Raw genomic sequence first — 17,856 nt, 5'->3', positions numbered from 1 at the left:
CCCAACTCTTATTTTAGAATTCTAAGAATAAACAGCAGTAAAGTTTATAAAGTGATAACTTTGTATTGTTATTATATTTTATGTTTGTATCAAAGGAATAAAACATGTGTCTATTTTCAAAGAAATTCTTTGCATTCAACATTTGTATTTAACAGTATTAATAAGTATAAGAAGCGAGCCGCTACCATGGCGGACGTGGACATTCGCTTTAGTTTGCTGTATGACGTTTTGCCTCTATGAAAATCGCACGGCGCAAGTAAGCAAAATTGTCAATATTATTTAATTTATAATATAATATTCGAAAGCATATTCACATACTCGAAACATGAATGAAGGTTTCATGTGATTCATCATTCACCAAATCCCCATTATTCTCAACCTTTAAAGAAGCACGCCACGTCCGTCCAATGCCACAGTTATTGGGTATGGATTTTATTATATCTTATTATGGCAAACAGGTACACAGATGGATCGAACCGCCGCTAATCCCAAATCTCAGATTTATGAGAAGTGTTCAAACCACGGTTTTGATAAGACGAGGTTCAGATTGAACTGCAGCGCCGAAAGGCCTCTGGTTATTGCAATCCAGGTTTGATCCGTAGCTCGCCCCAAGAATGTCACTGTATCTTTTGTAGAAGCCGATGCGATCCTGCTGCCTCGAGTCACTGCCTTTCCCGCACTCCAGCCCGCCGTTGATGATGTTGGTAACTGCTCCATATCCGGCCGCTCTCCCAGCGGCGGTGTCGCTGCCGGACGGACTCCATCTCCCGGTCATGACGTCGTGGCAGGAAGGTTTTGGAGACTGGGCGGTCATCCAGAACCAGATTGCAGTCTTGAAAGAGACCGTGGCATCGCTAGCAACAATGTCCGGGTTGTTTATGCCGTCGAATCCGATTGCTTTGCCGGCCGGTCCATAGTTGTAGTTCCTGAATATTACAAATCAAATTGAGTACACTGAGCATTAGGCTTAAATTTCATGCAGATATTTCTTCTTGGGTGCGTCTGTGCAGAATATAATTAAAGAAATTAAAACTGAGAAGATATAGAAACGACGGACCATGACAATTGAACGGGCCCTCGTCCGTAGTATCTCTTTCCAGATGCACAGGGCCACTGGGAGGTTGCCTGGCAGTACTCGGCGGGAGGATTGCCTTGCTCCTCTTTGAAACAATAACCCCACGCGTACGGGCCGTCTGGAGCCGTCGCCCATCCGCCTGTTTACCAATATTTCTTACGCAATGAGATGTAAATCCAAATAAGATCACAGAGGTAAATCACAAGTAATAGAGATGAAAATATGACCTGTGGTTTCGTGGGAGGTTTGGCCAAAGAAAGCAGCGAGCTCTCTTTTCCGAGTAGCGACATCGCCGGTGGTGCCGAAGGAGGGAAAAGCATTGGCAGCCGCAATGAAGGCAGAGTAGGTGTAGAATCCGCTGGCCTTGCAACCGGCGTCGTTTCTGTGCTTCAATAACTCATTGAAAATGCTTTCAGTGATGATAGATGCAACTCCCTGTCCACCGGGAGTGGGTGAGGGAGGCGTGGGAGTCGATCCTCCGCATTGGCTCTGGCAATCCTGCCCGCAATGGGCGTCCGTGTTGCCACACCATCCCCATTTGCTGCAGCACAAGCCACCGGGACAAAGAGCTCCGCCTGCTTGCCGTCCGCATTGCTCCGCAGATACAAAATACAAATTCATCGTCGCCATTGTAAGCAAGGCGATCGCCATCGCGGAGAACTTCATCGATTTCATATTGCAGACACTCGTTTCTATCTCAGCACTGCATTAATTGCAACTTTCAGTTAAATTCTGGAGACCGTAGGTCCTCTTTTATAGCCATATTTCCGGTCTCCTTCACGATCACGTCTCTTGAAGCTATATGAAATATTATCCGCTTCCGTGTTCACTCGTCTCTTCAAGCTATATGAAATATTCTCCACTTCCGTGTTCGCTCATCTTGATTCTGACGGCCAAATTTTCAATTCAATGAATCCCAGGTTATATTTTATTTGTGATCATAAGAGACTTATCTCTTAACACCATAAAGACCTTTAATGGATAAAGTTGAAATTAAAATAATTATGGCATGTCCTTAATTGTCATTAATGAGGCCGCCGCCCAGACCAAAATGATTTTCCACGAACATGGACACGACGACAGTAAAGTCGCCCATGTGGTCCTCAATGTCCGCATCCGACACATGGACGACTTTGGCCCCAAAGTCGTAGTCTAACTGTAAACGAAGCCTGGAATTTCAAATTCATCCCTTTTTTCTCAAAGTGGAAATTTGATTAGTGTTTTATATAGATCCTAGAGCTTGAAGTAGTTGTAGGTTATTATATTTAAATAATAGTTTATTAATTTTATTTTATATTTGAATAATAGTTTACTAGTTTAACTTCATAATATGGAATGGCTTTATTTTTTACTCTTTAAATGAAAGGTAGGTTTTTATTTAGTTATAATATAACTACTTAAATCTTTTTGTCTTCATAAAAATCTCATTTCAGATAATGTGCCAAAAATTGGTAAAAAAATAAATGCCCTTCCAATTTACCAATAAGAAATAAATGTTACAACTAATCTCTGTTTGAATCACTTATTAAAACTTAAATCACGCTAATCTCTGTTTGAATCACTTATTAAAACTTAAATCACGTGTCACTTTTAGCGTTTCCAAATTTTTCCTCCACCTAAATAAGTTTTAAGTTTAATTTAATTATACATTTAAAAATAAATTTTAAATAAAAATAAAAATTAATAAAAAATAATTCACTTTTTATAAATAAGTTAAAAAAAAACAAAATATTAAAAATTATTAAAGAAAAGAGTTAATAATTTGATTTTCAAAGATTCCAATTATTCTAACCATCTTGTTTTTTTCTCAAATTGATGGGAGTAGGCTAATTTCCTTAACAATATTCTCATTTTGGAATTTAGTGATTTTTATTATAGATTCTTAAAGTACTTGATTTTATTTAAAGGTTAGAGTAGCAACCATTTGGACCTAAAATTTTAAATTATTTTAAAATTTTCATTAAATTAAATTTTATTTCAATTTGAAAATATATTTATAGATCATATTTTAATTTAAAATTTTAATAAATAAAATATTTATTAAAATTTAATGAACTATTTAAAAACTCACCAAAACTTATACTCATTTCTTTTAAATTTGTTAAAATTTTAAGTTATTTTTTAATAACTTATTTAAAAATATATAAAAAAAATAAAAAAAATATTTAAATTTTATTTTATTATATCTGATCCCAATATAAAACTCTAAATAGTTCACAAAATTTTATTTTTCTCGTAACAAAATAGGAATTTTAAATTTCTGTTATGTTATTTAAAATAATGTAATTTCACTTATCATCATTATATTTTGACTATTATAAACTTAACCACTTTTTCAATAACCATATAAATAATTTATTTTATATATTGTATTTCATTAATTAAGAAATATTTTCTTTCTCAAATTTTAAACATGCCATAAATAACACCTACCTATTAATTAAAAATATATATATAATTTAATACACTGTATATATATTAATATTACAATGTCCCAATGTTGAAATTTCAAAATACACCCATTCTCAATAGTTTTCACACCTCTCTGTTTTCAGAATTTCAAAAAAAAAAAGTTAACGGTTTTGCAATTATTGTAAGTGTATTTAACTGACCAATTGTGATATCCCCTAACCATGTAAATATTTTAATCATTGCAGTTTGAATAACTATTTATTTTCTAAATTTAAAAATACTATTTTGGAAATTAATTCTTTTTTTAATGAAGACAACAGTTAATAGTAAATATTATTCTTAACAACTACTTGTTCCTAACTAAGTTCTTGAAACTAATTTCTTAAAGATTTATTGAGGGGATCAAGAGAGATATCTGAGATCCAGGAAAAGAAGAAAAAGAAAAAAACACGGAAAAGAAGAAAAAGAAAAAAACACTAAGGAACAGGCTGTGCTGAAATGTCAGACATACCTATAAGGCCATGTCTAGTTTGGACCAAAGGGCGGTGAGGCTGTAAATCTCAAGAAAATTACAGTTCCTGTGCTAAACAACAGTTCATATAAGTGATGATATCAATTGTTTATTAGTTAGAACTCTGTCCTGTTTCTGGCATAAATATAATGATCTTTCTCAGTAAGATTAAGAGTGAGGTAGCTTGATTAAATTACGGCAAATTGTCATGTTAGTGTATTATGATATTGTATAAATTCAAGAATGAAATTCATGTTTTTCAGAGAAATAGAACGAATAATGCTATAAAGCTAAACATAGAAGTGAACTTAAACATAAATATGATATGTAGAGAACAAAACCTCATTTTCATTATTCTATAGAAATAACCAGTATGTTAAGAAAAGATCACTAAATCCTCTGTTAAGAAAGAAAAATAAAGAGGAGATGTTTCACCATAGCGAACTCTATTACAGACTCCGTTAAAATTATTCAACTATTCAACTAAGTAAACATACTCAGAGAGAAAAAGGGAAATCTTCGAAGTTCTCAGATATGCCCAACATAGTAAAATTTATACACTTTCCTTCCAAAAAGAAAAACTAGGAAACAATTAAAAAAAGAAGGGGAAAATTTATACAGTTTCCTTCCAAAAAGAAAAACTAGGAAACAGTTAAAACAAGAAGGGGAAATACTTCAGTAAGAATACCTGGTCGGAGAGCAATGCAAAGATATCGACCAAACTCTCATATACATAAACAAGAACAGGAATAGAATCCTTGTATTATCTATAAGACATTTAAGATAATGCAAGATAGAACAGAGGCATTATGCTTCCTAAACTATAAACCCTTGCTGCTGAGGCGACAGGGTGCTCGTAAATTTCTAAAACATCAGTTGAATATACCGAAGTATGATAGAAAACATCCATATAATTGCAAGCGAAAGTCTAGCAGTAGCACGGAGACTAATCCCAAAGAGAGAACAATTAACAATAACGAATCTTGCATTTCCAGAAATTGCTTAGAGACAAAAACAAGTTCATATAATATTTCCCCAACAGTTTTCAGAATCAAAACATAACTTTCCATCCAGGGTTCGAATCACCCTCGGCCCTAAGCGAAATTATACAAATAAGAAAATCCCAGTCGAGGGACCGGTATAATCTTGTAGTTTGTTCATAGCCAAAAGGGCTTCATAAACTTAATTTAAAATTCAAAATACAGAGGGTAAATCGACAACACAGTTATGGTAAAATATAAGTTCCAAGCTCCCTATAGAGCTGCAACCTTAACTTCAAAGGAAATCAAGCCAAAACCCTTGCATACCCGAAATGAGCATAACACAGTTTACAATTCAACCACAGAGCCGAGCCTTAAGAATGACAGATAGCTTGTTCATTGCACAGTCTCTGCAAAACCCTCCACTTCAACTAGGTGGGGAAAAACAAAAGAGATTAATACGTTTTCTTTAGCAAATAAAACAACAGAGAATGAATTAACAAATGAAACATCCATTAAATTACCTGGAGAGCTCGAGAAGGCAAACCGTCTTCCAATAAACTCAAACCATTAGTGCCAGCAGACTCCAAAGGTCGAAGAATGAAACCTGGGACATCAAGTATCCATAGCAACGAGACACAGGTAGAAGGAGATTATCCGAACACCGGAAAAACTCTAGAAGAGGGTTCTAAAACCTTGAATACAACCATCTTAGAAGAAACTAGACACAATAATCACAGAGGAAAAATGAAAGGACAACATACCCATTCGGTGTTTAGAAACCCCAAGAAACCCCTCCTCCATTCGATCTACTAGAGAAACTGTTGCCGTTGATCCGGAATGGATCCCAAGGTGACAGTGAACGAAGTACAACAGTAATGACACTAGCAAAGTGCCACCTCCACCTAGGTCGAGCAGTGACAGCCAGAGTTAATTCGGGAGGTTGAACCATGAGGTAGATATTAATTGCAGGACTAACCTAGACTACCATCAATGGTGGTGTTATCAAATAGTACCAGAAACATTTAAGAGGAAAGGCCATGAAAAGGGAACAAGTAGACTTGTTGAGCCGAGCCACCACGAGAGATGGACAACTGTCCTCATCTCTCCCACATAGTCTCATCGTAAACCTTAGATCAAAGTATGAGAGGAGTCCATAATGTAATTCCAAATTATTAAATTCCTAACCAGTTTACATAAAATGCACGATATGCTTTATATATGTGTAAGAGTCTCTCATTAAAATGATAAAGTTCATATTCTAATGGAAATGCTAGGAATTGTTAATTAATATGAGTAAATTTTTTTTTGTACATGTAAAATCATCTAAGTAGATGTGTGACATATGGTATCAAAGCGCTGAGGTTGCTAAACTGAGACCTCTGGAATAATGAAATAACAACTTTGGTGATGTGCATATAGGAAGTAGGAAGCAATTAGCATGAGGAGAACTGGGAACCCTCCCCATCGGACAGTAATGGGAACAGAACCCGCATCATTTCAAGAAGGTAATCCAGAAGTATGGGTACAGTTACGAGATGAGCCACAAAAAGCTAACACAACCATCCTTGAAATAGTACAATAACTAAAAGACAAGATGACCCGGCTGTGGGTAGAAAATGAGCGACTAATGCAGGAGCAAGAGAAAATTATGAAAAGTTTATCTGATAGATAGAACCATCGGCCATTAGCCCCCAGCCCTGAACACGGAAATATGACAGGGGAACAAGAATACCGAACTAAGAATATGGGGACAAAAGGAGGTGAAGAAAATCATGAAGAAGAATCAAACAATGTGTCAAATCACAAGACACAGAAAAGACAGAAATTAGAACTTCAAGGAGAATTATGAAAAATAAAACCTCCTCTCTACAAAGGTGAACAGGAAGAGGCAACATAGGCATGGCTCATTAATATGAACAAGTATTTCCAGCTATACGAGTATGAACATAATCTAAAGGCTCGACTAGCCATTTTTCAGCTACAAGGAAAAACCACATTATGGTGGGAGGAAGTAAAAACATTCTGGGGAGTTAATGAACAAAACATATCCTAGGAAAATTTTCAGAGATATTTTAAGGAGAAATATCTAACAGAAAGATTTTATGATGAAAAAGCGAAGGAGTTTCATGATCTCCGCTTGGGACAAATGACCATGGATGAGTTCATAACCAAATTCACTTCACTACTTTGGTATGTCCCCTACATACGCGAAGAAAAAGCAAAAGTGCAGCGGTTCATCAGCAGTCTCCCACTGTTCATGAAAGAACGGCTGGAGTTCTACAATCCAAAAACCATGGACGAAGTTATTCGAAAGGCACAGATCGGTTACCAGCAAAATAAACCAAAGGGAGATTTAAGCAAGAAGTGGGTTGACAAAAGAGGGAGTAAATTTGTCTCGATCCACAAAGGGAACAAGGGTACAGGTAACAAAGGATCGTTTAAAGGTCCCATTAACCATAAAACAAATGGAAATCAGCCCAGATTTAAGGTACCAGGGAAAAACAGGATGAATGAACAAGCTAGCAGATCTGAAACAAAATTAAATAACAAACCACGTGTACAGTGTTGGGGGTGTGGAGGACCGCATTATGTCAAAAACTGCCCACAACACTGAGGAGCTGATCATATTTTGCAGATATAAGAAGCATCTACCGTGGGAGAGGTGGCTAGGAGCATTCCTAAAATTAATGTCGCCCTTGAAGACCATCAGGAAAAATTTCAGCCAACCATGGTTGAATTTGAAGGCAAAGTTTTTTATAGACCCATATCTATTTTAATCGATCCAAGGGCTACCCTGAGTTATGTTAGCCCCAAAATTGTAGAACAATGTAAACTGCAATGTGTCAAATTTAAAAATCCATGGCTAGTACAACTAGCCACAGGAGCAAAAAGAAGAGTTTTGTCCAAGGTCAGCAACTTCGCTCTAAGTATTACCCCTGAGGTCCTACGACGTTCTTATAGGTATGGAATGGTTGGAAAAGCACTGGTCCCTTATTAACTGTAAGACCAAAACCATTAATTGTCAGGATGAGAAGGGAAAATGGCAGGAAATTGAGGGCATTCAAAAACCTTTGCATATAAGACCTGTAACAGCCTCCCAATTAGCAAAATGCATCAGAAAAGGCCGCCAAGTCTATGTTATATAGGTGGGGTACGCTGATTCTAAAGATAAATATACTATTGTAGCAAGTATTCCTGTGATACAAAACTTTCCAGATGTATTCCCAGAGGAAATCCTAGGCCTACCCCCAAAAAGGGACATAGATTTTACCATTCAGTTAATTCCGGGAGCTACCCCAGTCTCCCGAGCCCCTTACCACATGAGCATACCGGAGCTAACTGAATTAAAAATGCAGCTACAAGAGTTGCTCGATAAAGGGTATATTCGACCCAGTGTGTCCCCTTGGGGAGCTCCAGTGCTCTTTGTTAAAAAGAAGGATGGAACCTTGAGGATGTGCATGGACTACCATCAGTTAAACAAACTGACCATTAAAAATAAATACCCTCTACCCCGGATTGATGAGTTATTTGATCAAGTAAAGGGTGCAACAATCTTCTCAAAGATCGATCTCCGCTCAAGATATCATCAGATCTGGATAAAGGAGGAGGATATAGCATAAACAACATTTAGAACTCGTTATGGACATTATGAGTTCGTAGTGCTACCTTTTGGACTAACTAATGGCCCAACAACCTTCATGTGTTTAATGAACAACATATTTCATCAATACTTAGATAAGTTTGTATTAATCTTTATTGATGACATATTAATCTACTCTCGAAGCATGGAGGAGCATAAGGAACATCTTCGTATTGTTCTGCAAGTCTTAAGAGAGCACCAGCTGTATGCCAAATTCAACAAATGTGACTTCTTTAAGGAGCAGATCCAATACTTAGGACATGTCATCACCAAGAATGGCATTGCAGTAGATCCGGAGAAAATAAGGACTATCATGGAATGGCTGGTACCGAAAGATGTGGCTGACATAAGATCATTCATGGGTTTATCTGGATATTATAGACGGTTTGTGGAAGGTTTTCTAGGGTGGCCTATCCTATCACTTCCTTACAAAAGATAGGGAAAGCTTTTAAATGGACCCCCGACTGTGAAAAGAGCTTTGATCAGCTCAAGCATCTACTTACCCCTGCACCCATTCCGAGCATCGTAGATCCCAACAAAGAATACGTGGTTTGTACGAATGCTAGCAAAGAGGGTGTAGGTGGCATATTAATGCAAGAAGGCAGGGTTGTAGCTTATGAATCAAGGAAACTTAAGGAGTATGAACAAAAGTATTCTGCATATGAATTAGAACTGACAACGGTGATTCATGCCTTAAAAATGTGGCGACGCTACTTAATGGGTAAGAAATTTCTTCTATTGACTGGTCATCATAGTCTAACAAGCTACTTTAAGTAGCCCACCTTGAATGCTAGACAAGCTCGTTGCACAGATTTCTTAAGCGAATTCGATTTTGAAATCAAGCATTTGAAAGGGAAAGAAAATCAGGTTGTGAATGCTTTGAGTCGAAAGGTAAATTGTTTATATGAAATTTCTTTCAGTGAGTCAAGGACAACATTTTATGAGCAGATTCGTGAAACAACCATGCAAGATTTAGTGTATAAATGTTTATGGCAACAAGCAAAGGTTCCAAACAACCATGAATAGCAATTAGGATATGAGGTAAGTTTAGAAGAATTGCTGATTTATAGGAAGAGGACATATGTGCCTAACGAAAAACATCTAAAAAATTTAATTTTAGATGAATTTCACAAGATTCCTTGTGTAGGCCATCCTAGATACCAGAAAATGATTTCTGCCTTAAGAAAGGAAATTTTCAGGCCTGGAATGAAGAAGGAAGTAGCGGAATATCTAGCTAGATGTCTGGAATGCTAGCAAATAAAAGTTGAGCACCAACACCCAGCAGGTTTACTCCACCCCTTACCTATTCCTGAATGGAAATGGGAAACCATATCCATCGATTTCATCACCGGGTTGCCTAAGTCAAAAAGGCAAAATGACTCTATCATGGTAGTGGTAGACAAATTGAGCAAATCTGCTCATTCATACTAGTCCAATCAACTTATAAAGCGATGCAAGTTGCTAAAATTTTTATGCAACACATTTTCAAGCTACACAGGATACCCAAAATGATCATCTCAGATCGCGATGTGAAATTTACATCAGCCTTCTGGAAGGCCCTTTTTGAAGGATTGAGCACACAACTGCACTTCAGTACTGCCCATCATCCTCAAATGGATGGACAAACGGAGAGAGTAAACCAAGTGGTTGAAGACATGTTGCGAACTTATGTTATGCAACAACCATCGAAATGGGAAGACTACCTACACTTGGTAGAATTTTCTTATAACAATGGATACCACACATCTCTACAGATGAGTCCTTTTGAAGTGTTATACAGACATAAGTGTAGAACACCCTTGAGTTGGAGTGGACCAGAAGACAAGTTGATGTTAGGGCAGGATATGTTGGAAAAAATGGAGGAAATGGTAAAAAGAGTGTGAAACAATTTAAAGGCTGCTCAAGACCGAAAAAAGAACTTTTCTAACTGGAAATGGAGCTTTCGGGAATTTCAAGTAGGAGACCATGTTTACATTAGAGTACAAGCTAAGAAAAGTACATTGCAATGGGCCAGATGTGCTAAGCTAGCACCCCAGTTTTGTGGGCCATTTCAAATCTTAGCTCGAATTGGGCCAGTAGCTTACTAGCTTGCCTTACCCAGCCACATTCGTGTGCACAATGTATTCTACGTTTCTCTACTTAAGAAATACATTTATGATCCTAAACACGTAATCAATTTGCAAAACATTCAGGTAAAATATTCCAGAAAAAATTCTCTTTAAATACAGATTTATTAAAAAGTTGATTAATGACTTAAGTCGTTTTGTTGTTATGTAGGTCGAACCGGAAGGCGAGTTCTTGGTCGAACCTCTAGGTATACTAGATCGGAGAGAATTAACGCTGCGGAAATGAGTTATCACCCAAGTTAAAGTGCAATTGCAACACTATGAGCCGGAAGAGGCCACTTGGGAAGATGAGCAGGTTATGAAGGAAACCTTTCCGAATTTGTTTTTAGAAGGAAAACATTGGGACGATGTTACATATTAGGGGGGGAAGATGTGATATCCCCCAGACCATGTAAATATTTTAATTACTGCAGTTTGAACAACTATTTATTTTCTAAATTTAAAAATACTATTTTGGAAGTTAATTCTTTTTTAATGAAGACAATAGTTAACAGTAAATATTATTCTTACTCAATAAATAGTTAGGGAAACAGTTACCTGTTCCTAACTAAGTTCTTGAAACTAATTTCTTAAAGATTTATTGAGGGGATCAAGAGAGGTATTTGAGATCTAGGAAAAGAAGAAAAAGGAAAAATACTAAGGGACAAGCTGTGCTGAAATGTCAGACAGACCTATAGGGCCATGTCTGGTTTGGACCAAAGGGTGGTGAGGCTGTAAGTCTCAAGAAAATTACAAGTCCCTTATTCAGGAACAACTCGGGGGTAGAATACTAAAGCAGTCTCAAGGTTGGGAGGCAAAGATATAAATAATTCAGGTCTGGGTGCAAACTGAAATAGGATTATTTCAAGCTAGACAACGGTTTAGATAAGTAATGATATCAGTTGTTTATTAGGTAGAACTCTGTCCTGTTTATGGTATAAATATAATGATCTTTCTCAGTATGATTAAGAGTGATATAGCTTGATTAAATTACGATAAATTGTCATGTTAGTGTATTATGATATTTTATAAATTCAAGGAAAGACTAGCATTAATGAAATTCATGTTTTTCAGAGAAATAGAACAAATAATGCTATAAAGCTAAACATAGAAGTGAACTTAAACATAAATATGATATGTAGAGAACAAAACCTCATTTTCATTATTCTATAGAAATATCCAGTATGCTAAGAAAAGATCACTAAATTCTCTATTAAGAAACAAAAAAGAAGAGGAGATTTTTCACCATAGCGAAACTCTATTATAGACTCCGTTAAAATTATTCAACTATTCAACTAAGTAAACATTTCAAAAACTCAAAGAGAAAAAGGGAAATATTTGAAGTTCTCAGATATGCCTAGCACAGTAAAATTTATACAGTTTCCTTCTAAAAAGAAAAACTAGGAAATAGTTAAAACAAGAAGGGGAAATACTTTAGTAAGAATATCGGTTGGAGAGCAATGCAAAGATATCAACCAAACTCTCATATACATAAACAAGAATAGGAATAGAATCCCTGTATTATCTGTAAGACATTTAAGATAATGCAAGATAGAACAGAGGCATTATGCTTCCTAAACTATAAACCCTTGCTGCTAAGGCGACACGGTGCTCGTAAATTTTTAAAACATCAGTTGAATATACCGAAGTATGATAGAAAACATTCACATAATCACAAGAAAGAGTCTAGCAGTAGCACAAAGACTAATTCCAAAGAGAGAACAATTAACAATAACGAATCTTGCATTTCCAGAAATTGCTTAGAGACGAAAACAAGTTCATATAATATTTCCCCAACAGTTTTCATAATCAAAACATAACTTTCCCGCCAGGGTTCGAATCACCCTCGGGCCTAAGAGAAATTATACAAATAACAAAATCCCAATCGAGGGACAGGTATAATCTTGTAGTTTTTTCATAGCCAAAAGGGCTTCATAAACTTAATTTAAAATTCAAAATACAGAGGGTAAATTGACAACACAGTTATGGTAAAATATAAGTGCCAAGCTCCCTACGGAGCTGCAACCTTAACTTCAAAGGAAATCAAGCCAGAACCCTTGCATACCCGGAATGAACATAATACAGTTTACAAGTCGACCAGAGAGTCGAGCCTTAAGAATGACCGATAGCTTGTCCATCGCACAGTCTCTGCAAAACCCTCCACTCCGACTGGGTGGGGAAAAACAATAGAGATTAATATGTTTTCTTTAGCAAATAAAACGACAGAGAATGAATTGACAAATGAAACCTCCATTAAATTACCTGGAGAGCTCGAGAAGGCAAACCGTCTGCCGATAAACTCACACCATGAGTGCCAGTGGACTCCAAAGGCCGAAGAATGAAACCTGGGACATCAAGTATCCCTAGCAATGAGACACAGGTAGAAGGAGATTCTCCGAACACCGGAAAAACTCTAGCAGAGGATTCTAAAACCCTGAATACAACCATCTTAGAAGAAACCAGAAACAATAATCACAAAGGAAAAATGAAAGGACAACATACTCATTTGGTGTTTAGAAACCCCAAGAAACCCCTCCTTCATCCGATCTACTGGAGAATCTGTTGTCGTTAATCCGGAATGGATCCCAAGGTGACAGTGAACGAAGTACAACAGTAATGACACCAACAAAGTGCCACCTCCACCTAGGCCGAGCAACGACAACCAAAGTTAATGCAGGAGGTTGAACCATGAGGTAGATATTAATTGCAGGACGGAACCGGACTACCATCGACGATGGTGTTATCAAACAATACCAGAAACATTTAAGAGGAAAGGCCGTGAAAAGGGAACAAGTGGACTTGGTGAGCTGAGCCACCACGAGAAACAAACAACTATCCTCATCTCTCCCACATAATCTCAGTGTAAACCTTAGATCAAAGTATGAAAGGAGTCCATAATATAATTCCGAATTATTAAATTCTTAACTAGTTTACATAAAATGCACGATATACTTTATTTATGTGTAACCACTTTTCATTAAAATGATAAAGTTTCATATGCTCATAGAAATACTAGAAATTGTTGATTAATATAAATAAATTTTTTTGTACATGTAAAATCATGTAGGTAGATGTGTGACACCAATTACCTTGTGAAATTGCTAGTCCAATTCCATCCCTGCTATGTCCTAATCTATGGAACCCTAAAGCTCTTTTATACCTAAATTTCCAGAGGTGCGGACGCCGCGGAGTGACATGTGCTCGACTAGTCAACAATTTCGTTAGTCGTTCACACCTTATCAACTTGAGATATTTTAAGCTTTCGTTCTTATCGATGACTCAAAATCTCAACTTTCTTAGAGATGCTCTTAGCATTTTGCCACGCTAGACAAGAACAAAAGACATTAATGAGCATTATAAGTCCAATGGATAAACGCGGCAACATTCATTAATCGAAACAAAGTTTAAGGGTTTTGATGGCGTGTACATTAATGGCGGCACACAATGAGAATGCAGCGGTGAGTTAAGCCGAGTATGTGGACCTTCCATCGCAAGACTCGACAGCGTCCGTGTAGGCGACACGTTTGTGTTACGGTTTCCGTGGGTAGCGTTTGTGTTACGGTTTCCGTGGGTAGCCGTATTTTTTGGTGTCGTAAATTATGAAAATTTCCTTAATATTTAGATAAATTTTGGTCGAGATTTTTGTAAATCAAAGTTATAGTTGTTAAATTTTAATATTTTGAGTGTTTCAGAAGTTTTTGATGGCGATGAATCTATTTCAATTTTCAAAAATATGATTTAAACTATAGTTACCAAATTTGCCCAAATTAAACTAAAAAATAAAGAAATTATACAAATACTGTATTATTCGATTGGTTTTCAAAAATAAGTGATTAGATAAGTAGTTAAATGAAAAATGAGATGCCTCAAAATCCGGGGTTAGTAGTTTACGTAGGCGGAACAGATAGTTCATTCACTACAATGGTGGAACAAATAGTGGTAGGATGGCATCCCCCAGAAAAAAAGAAACTGGAGAATGAAAAATTAAAGTTTATAATTTTCCAACTTCATTATTGTTTTCATGGGTTAAAAAGCCACTGAACAAGGAAAAGGAAGAATCTGTTATTATGAATTCGTAACAATTTGTTAATTTGTAATAGATGTTAATTTTGCAATAACTGATTTTATGGAATTTCAGATATTTTTTAAAAATATTTATATTTATTAGGAAAGATTTTAGATAACTCTGTTTTGAAATTAGAAAAATATTTTAGATTTAAATTTAGAAATAAAGAAGTATTGAAGGGAATTAGTGAGTGGTTTTTTTGGTGAATTGTATTTATAAGGTTATTTTATTATTTAGGTTATTGGATGTTATTCAAAATTCAAAATAAATCTAGAAAAAAATGAGCCTCAAGTATCCTCTTTACAAAAGCAAATTTTTTAAAATGATAGTTTTTAAGATGTATATTGTGGAATTTTTTTCGAATTAATAATTTTCTATTCGATTTTTTATGGTATCATATCTAATATGATTTAAACACTGCTTCCCCAAGATTTGTTGAAATTTTTTTGTCCAGATTCTGACCAAAATGAGTGTCCGGGCAATTCCTCAGCCTTAATAGACTTATCCATTTTTTTTCCCCTACAAAACAAAAATCGTCTTTTCATTAACCAGAAAAAAAGAGTACAGTATCACAAAAATACCCAGTATACTACTAATTAACCAAAATAAAAAGATGGATTTCAAAAATATTTACAATATCCCATACAACCAAAAAACTACTATAATCACAATTCGTCCGCCTTAATAGACTTATCCATTTTTTTCCCCACAAAACAAAAATAGTCTTTTCATTAACCAGAAAAGAAGAGTACAATGTCACAAAAAAAAACCAGTATGCTGCCAATTAACCAAAATAAAAAGATGGATTTCAAAAATATTTAGAATGTCCCAAAGAACCAAAAAACTACTATAATCAGCCAGTCCTAAGTATTATATGAACATAGCATTATATCATTCTTCAGTCCTAAGTATTATATGAACATAGCATTATATCATTCTTCAAGAGTGTTTGCAAAAAAATGATAAAACTGTACAAGAGTATCATGTTGTTGGCAGGAAAGCATAGATCTCATAGTAAAATTAAACATAGTGCAAAATGTTGATGAACCATATGATACCCATACTCTTGAAAAAAGGATAAAACTGTAAAAGAGTATCGTGTTGTTGGCAGAAGAACATAGATCTCATAGTAAAATTAAACATGTGCAAAATGTTCATAGACCCTCTGATATCCATAACTAACCCAAACACAATGGGTGACCACAAGGGATTTGTAATACCCATGCCTCACTAACTGAATGCCTTGATTTGTAATCAAATTTGAAAAAAACTTCTTAATTCCCATAAATCCAGAAATTTATTCAATGCTACTAAAGGAATTTGACACAGGTGATTTCAAGTGTCCAAGCAATGTTAAAAAGATTTTCGTTTGTATTGTTCAATGTACAATTTTAAATAATCAATATAATCATGTTTATTTGGAAGGGAAAAGGACTAGATTTTTACATTAACATGTAGAGTATTTCGATAAATTCATTAAACAAGCAATTTTTTTATTTTATTTTTTATATAATTATATTTATTAAATAAACATTTGGTTATTTACATAATAACATTATTTACATTTTAAATAATTTGTATTAATGAATGTTTTAGATAAAAAATATTATAAAATTATTAAAAATATAATGCATTAATTATAATGAAGGAAAATAAATTTAATTAGAATGTTATCTCAGTTTTGATTATTAATTTGAAATGAAAAATAAATAAGAAAATTAAGATGTTATTTTAGTACAATTTTTTAACCATAATATAAAAGATAACAAATTACACTAAAAAAGCTTCCAAACATAATTAAAAAAACGATCTCTCCCTTGTTACTGAAATAAAGAATAAAGTTCAAATATTGCTTTCCTATATAATCCATATTTGTTACATCAACAAATTCTAAATCTGGTTGATAAATGATATATTTTGAAACTATAATAAATTAAATACAATAATTGTTTAGGTAATTGAAGAGTTTTTGGAACATATCCCATGATATTGGAACATATCTTATCATTTTATCATGAGATATGTTCAAAGATCATAAATAAATAAAAATATTAATTAAGGAATGATTTGATAATTTGATTAATATTTAAAACATTTTAATTTAAAAAATTATAAATATTATAAAATTAAAATGAATATTTTGATTTGATAATGAGATTTGAATTTTGAATCATGTAATTTATATAATATTTTATAACCTAGTCATAGTCATAGCTAATTAAAATGTGTCTATGAAATTTTTATATTTATATTATTATTATATATATATATTCTAATTCATTATATCAAAATTTATCATATTATTTAGAAAAATTAATACAAATAGCTAATTAAAATGTGTCTATGAAATTTTTATATTTATATTATTATTATATATATATATTCTAATTCATTATATCAAAATTTATCATGTTATTTAGAAAAATTAGAAAAATTAAATTTGTATTGGAAAAATCTTAATTTTTTTCTCAACCACTAAAAATAGAGCCAATTAATAATTAATATTTTAATATTTTTATTGTATAAATTAATTACAATAGTAATACTTCAAAAAAATACATGCTATCTTTGTCTTTTTTTCTCTATTATAAACGCATATAAAAACTATATTAATTTGTCACACCCCCTTTTTCCATGGCAAACATAGAATGTCAAATATAAAAAAATAATAAAATTGTCATGCGACTGTTACTGTATTCCATATATACATTTTTTTATAATTTATATTATAAAATAACATCAGTACCTAACCATAAACAGCAACATTGTATTGTTATACAAAGGAATAAAACATATGTATATTTTAATGAAAAATTTTGTAATTAACATCCGTCTTTAACAGTTTAAGAGATTTCAAAGTATACGAAGCGAGCAGCCACCGTGGCGGACGTGGACTTTTTGTCCTCTATCATTATCACACCGGCTCAGGTGAGAAATTGTCATTATAATTTAATTTTATAATATATAATATTCGAAAACATATTCACATACTGGAAATATCAACGAACATTGCATACGATACGGTCGACCGGACCGAGTATTAAAATTTAAATGCAGTGAAGCT

General features: G+C 34.3%; 1 protein-coding gene across 1 annotated transcript; it reads right to left on the bottom strand.

Moving 5' to 3' along the window:
* Positions 1 to 399: 399 nt before the first annotated feature.
* On the bottom strand, positions 400 to 1,812 carry LOC149189127 (endochitinase-like). Its single transcript, XM_089411764.1, has 3 exons — positions 1,303 to 1,812; positions 1,058 to 1,214; positions 400 to 926 (listed from the first exon to the last, which is right to left on the bottom strand). The coding sequence occupies exons 1-3, from the start codon at positions 1,748 to 1,750 to the stop codon at positions 515 to 517; spliced, it is 1,017 nt and encodes a 338-aa protein (XP_089267890.1). The 5' UTR covers positions 1,751 to 1,812; the 3' UTR covers positions 400 to 514.
* Positions 1,813 to 17,856: the final 16,044 nt, after the last annotated feature.

The sequence above is a fragment of the Pinus tabuliformis genome, chromosome 3_1 (assembly GCF_031772625.1).
Source record: "Pinus tabuliformis cultivar Carrire ecotype Pingquan chromosome 3_1, CPIR1, whole genome shotgun sequence".
Lineage (NCBI taxonomy): Eukaryota > Viridiplantae > Streptophyta > Pinopsida > Pinales > Pinaceae > Pinus > Pinus tabuliformis.
This window is presented reverse-complemented; position numbering and strand designations above follow the sequence as displayed.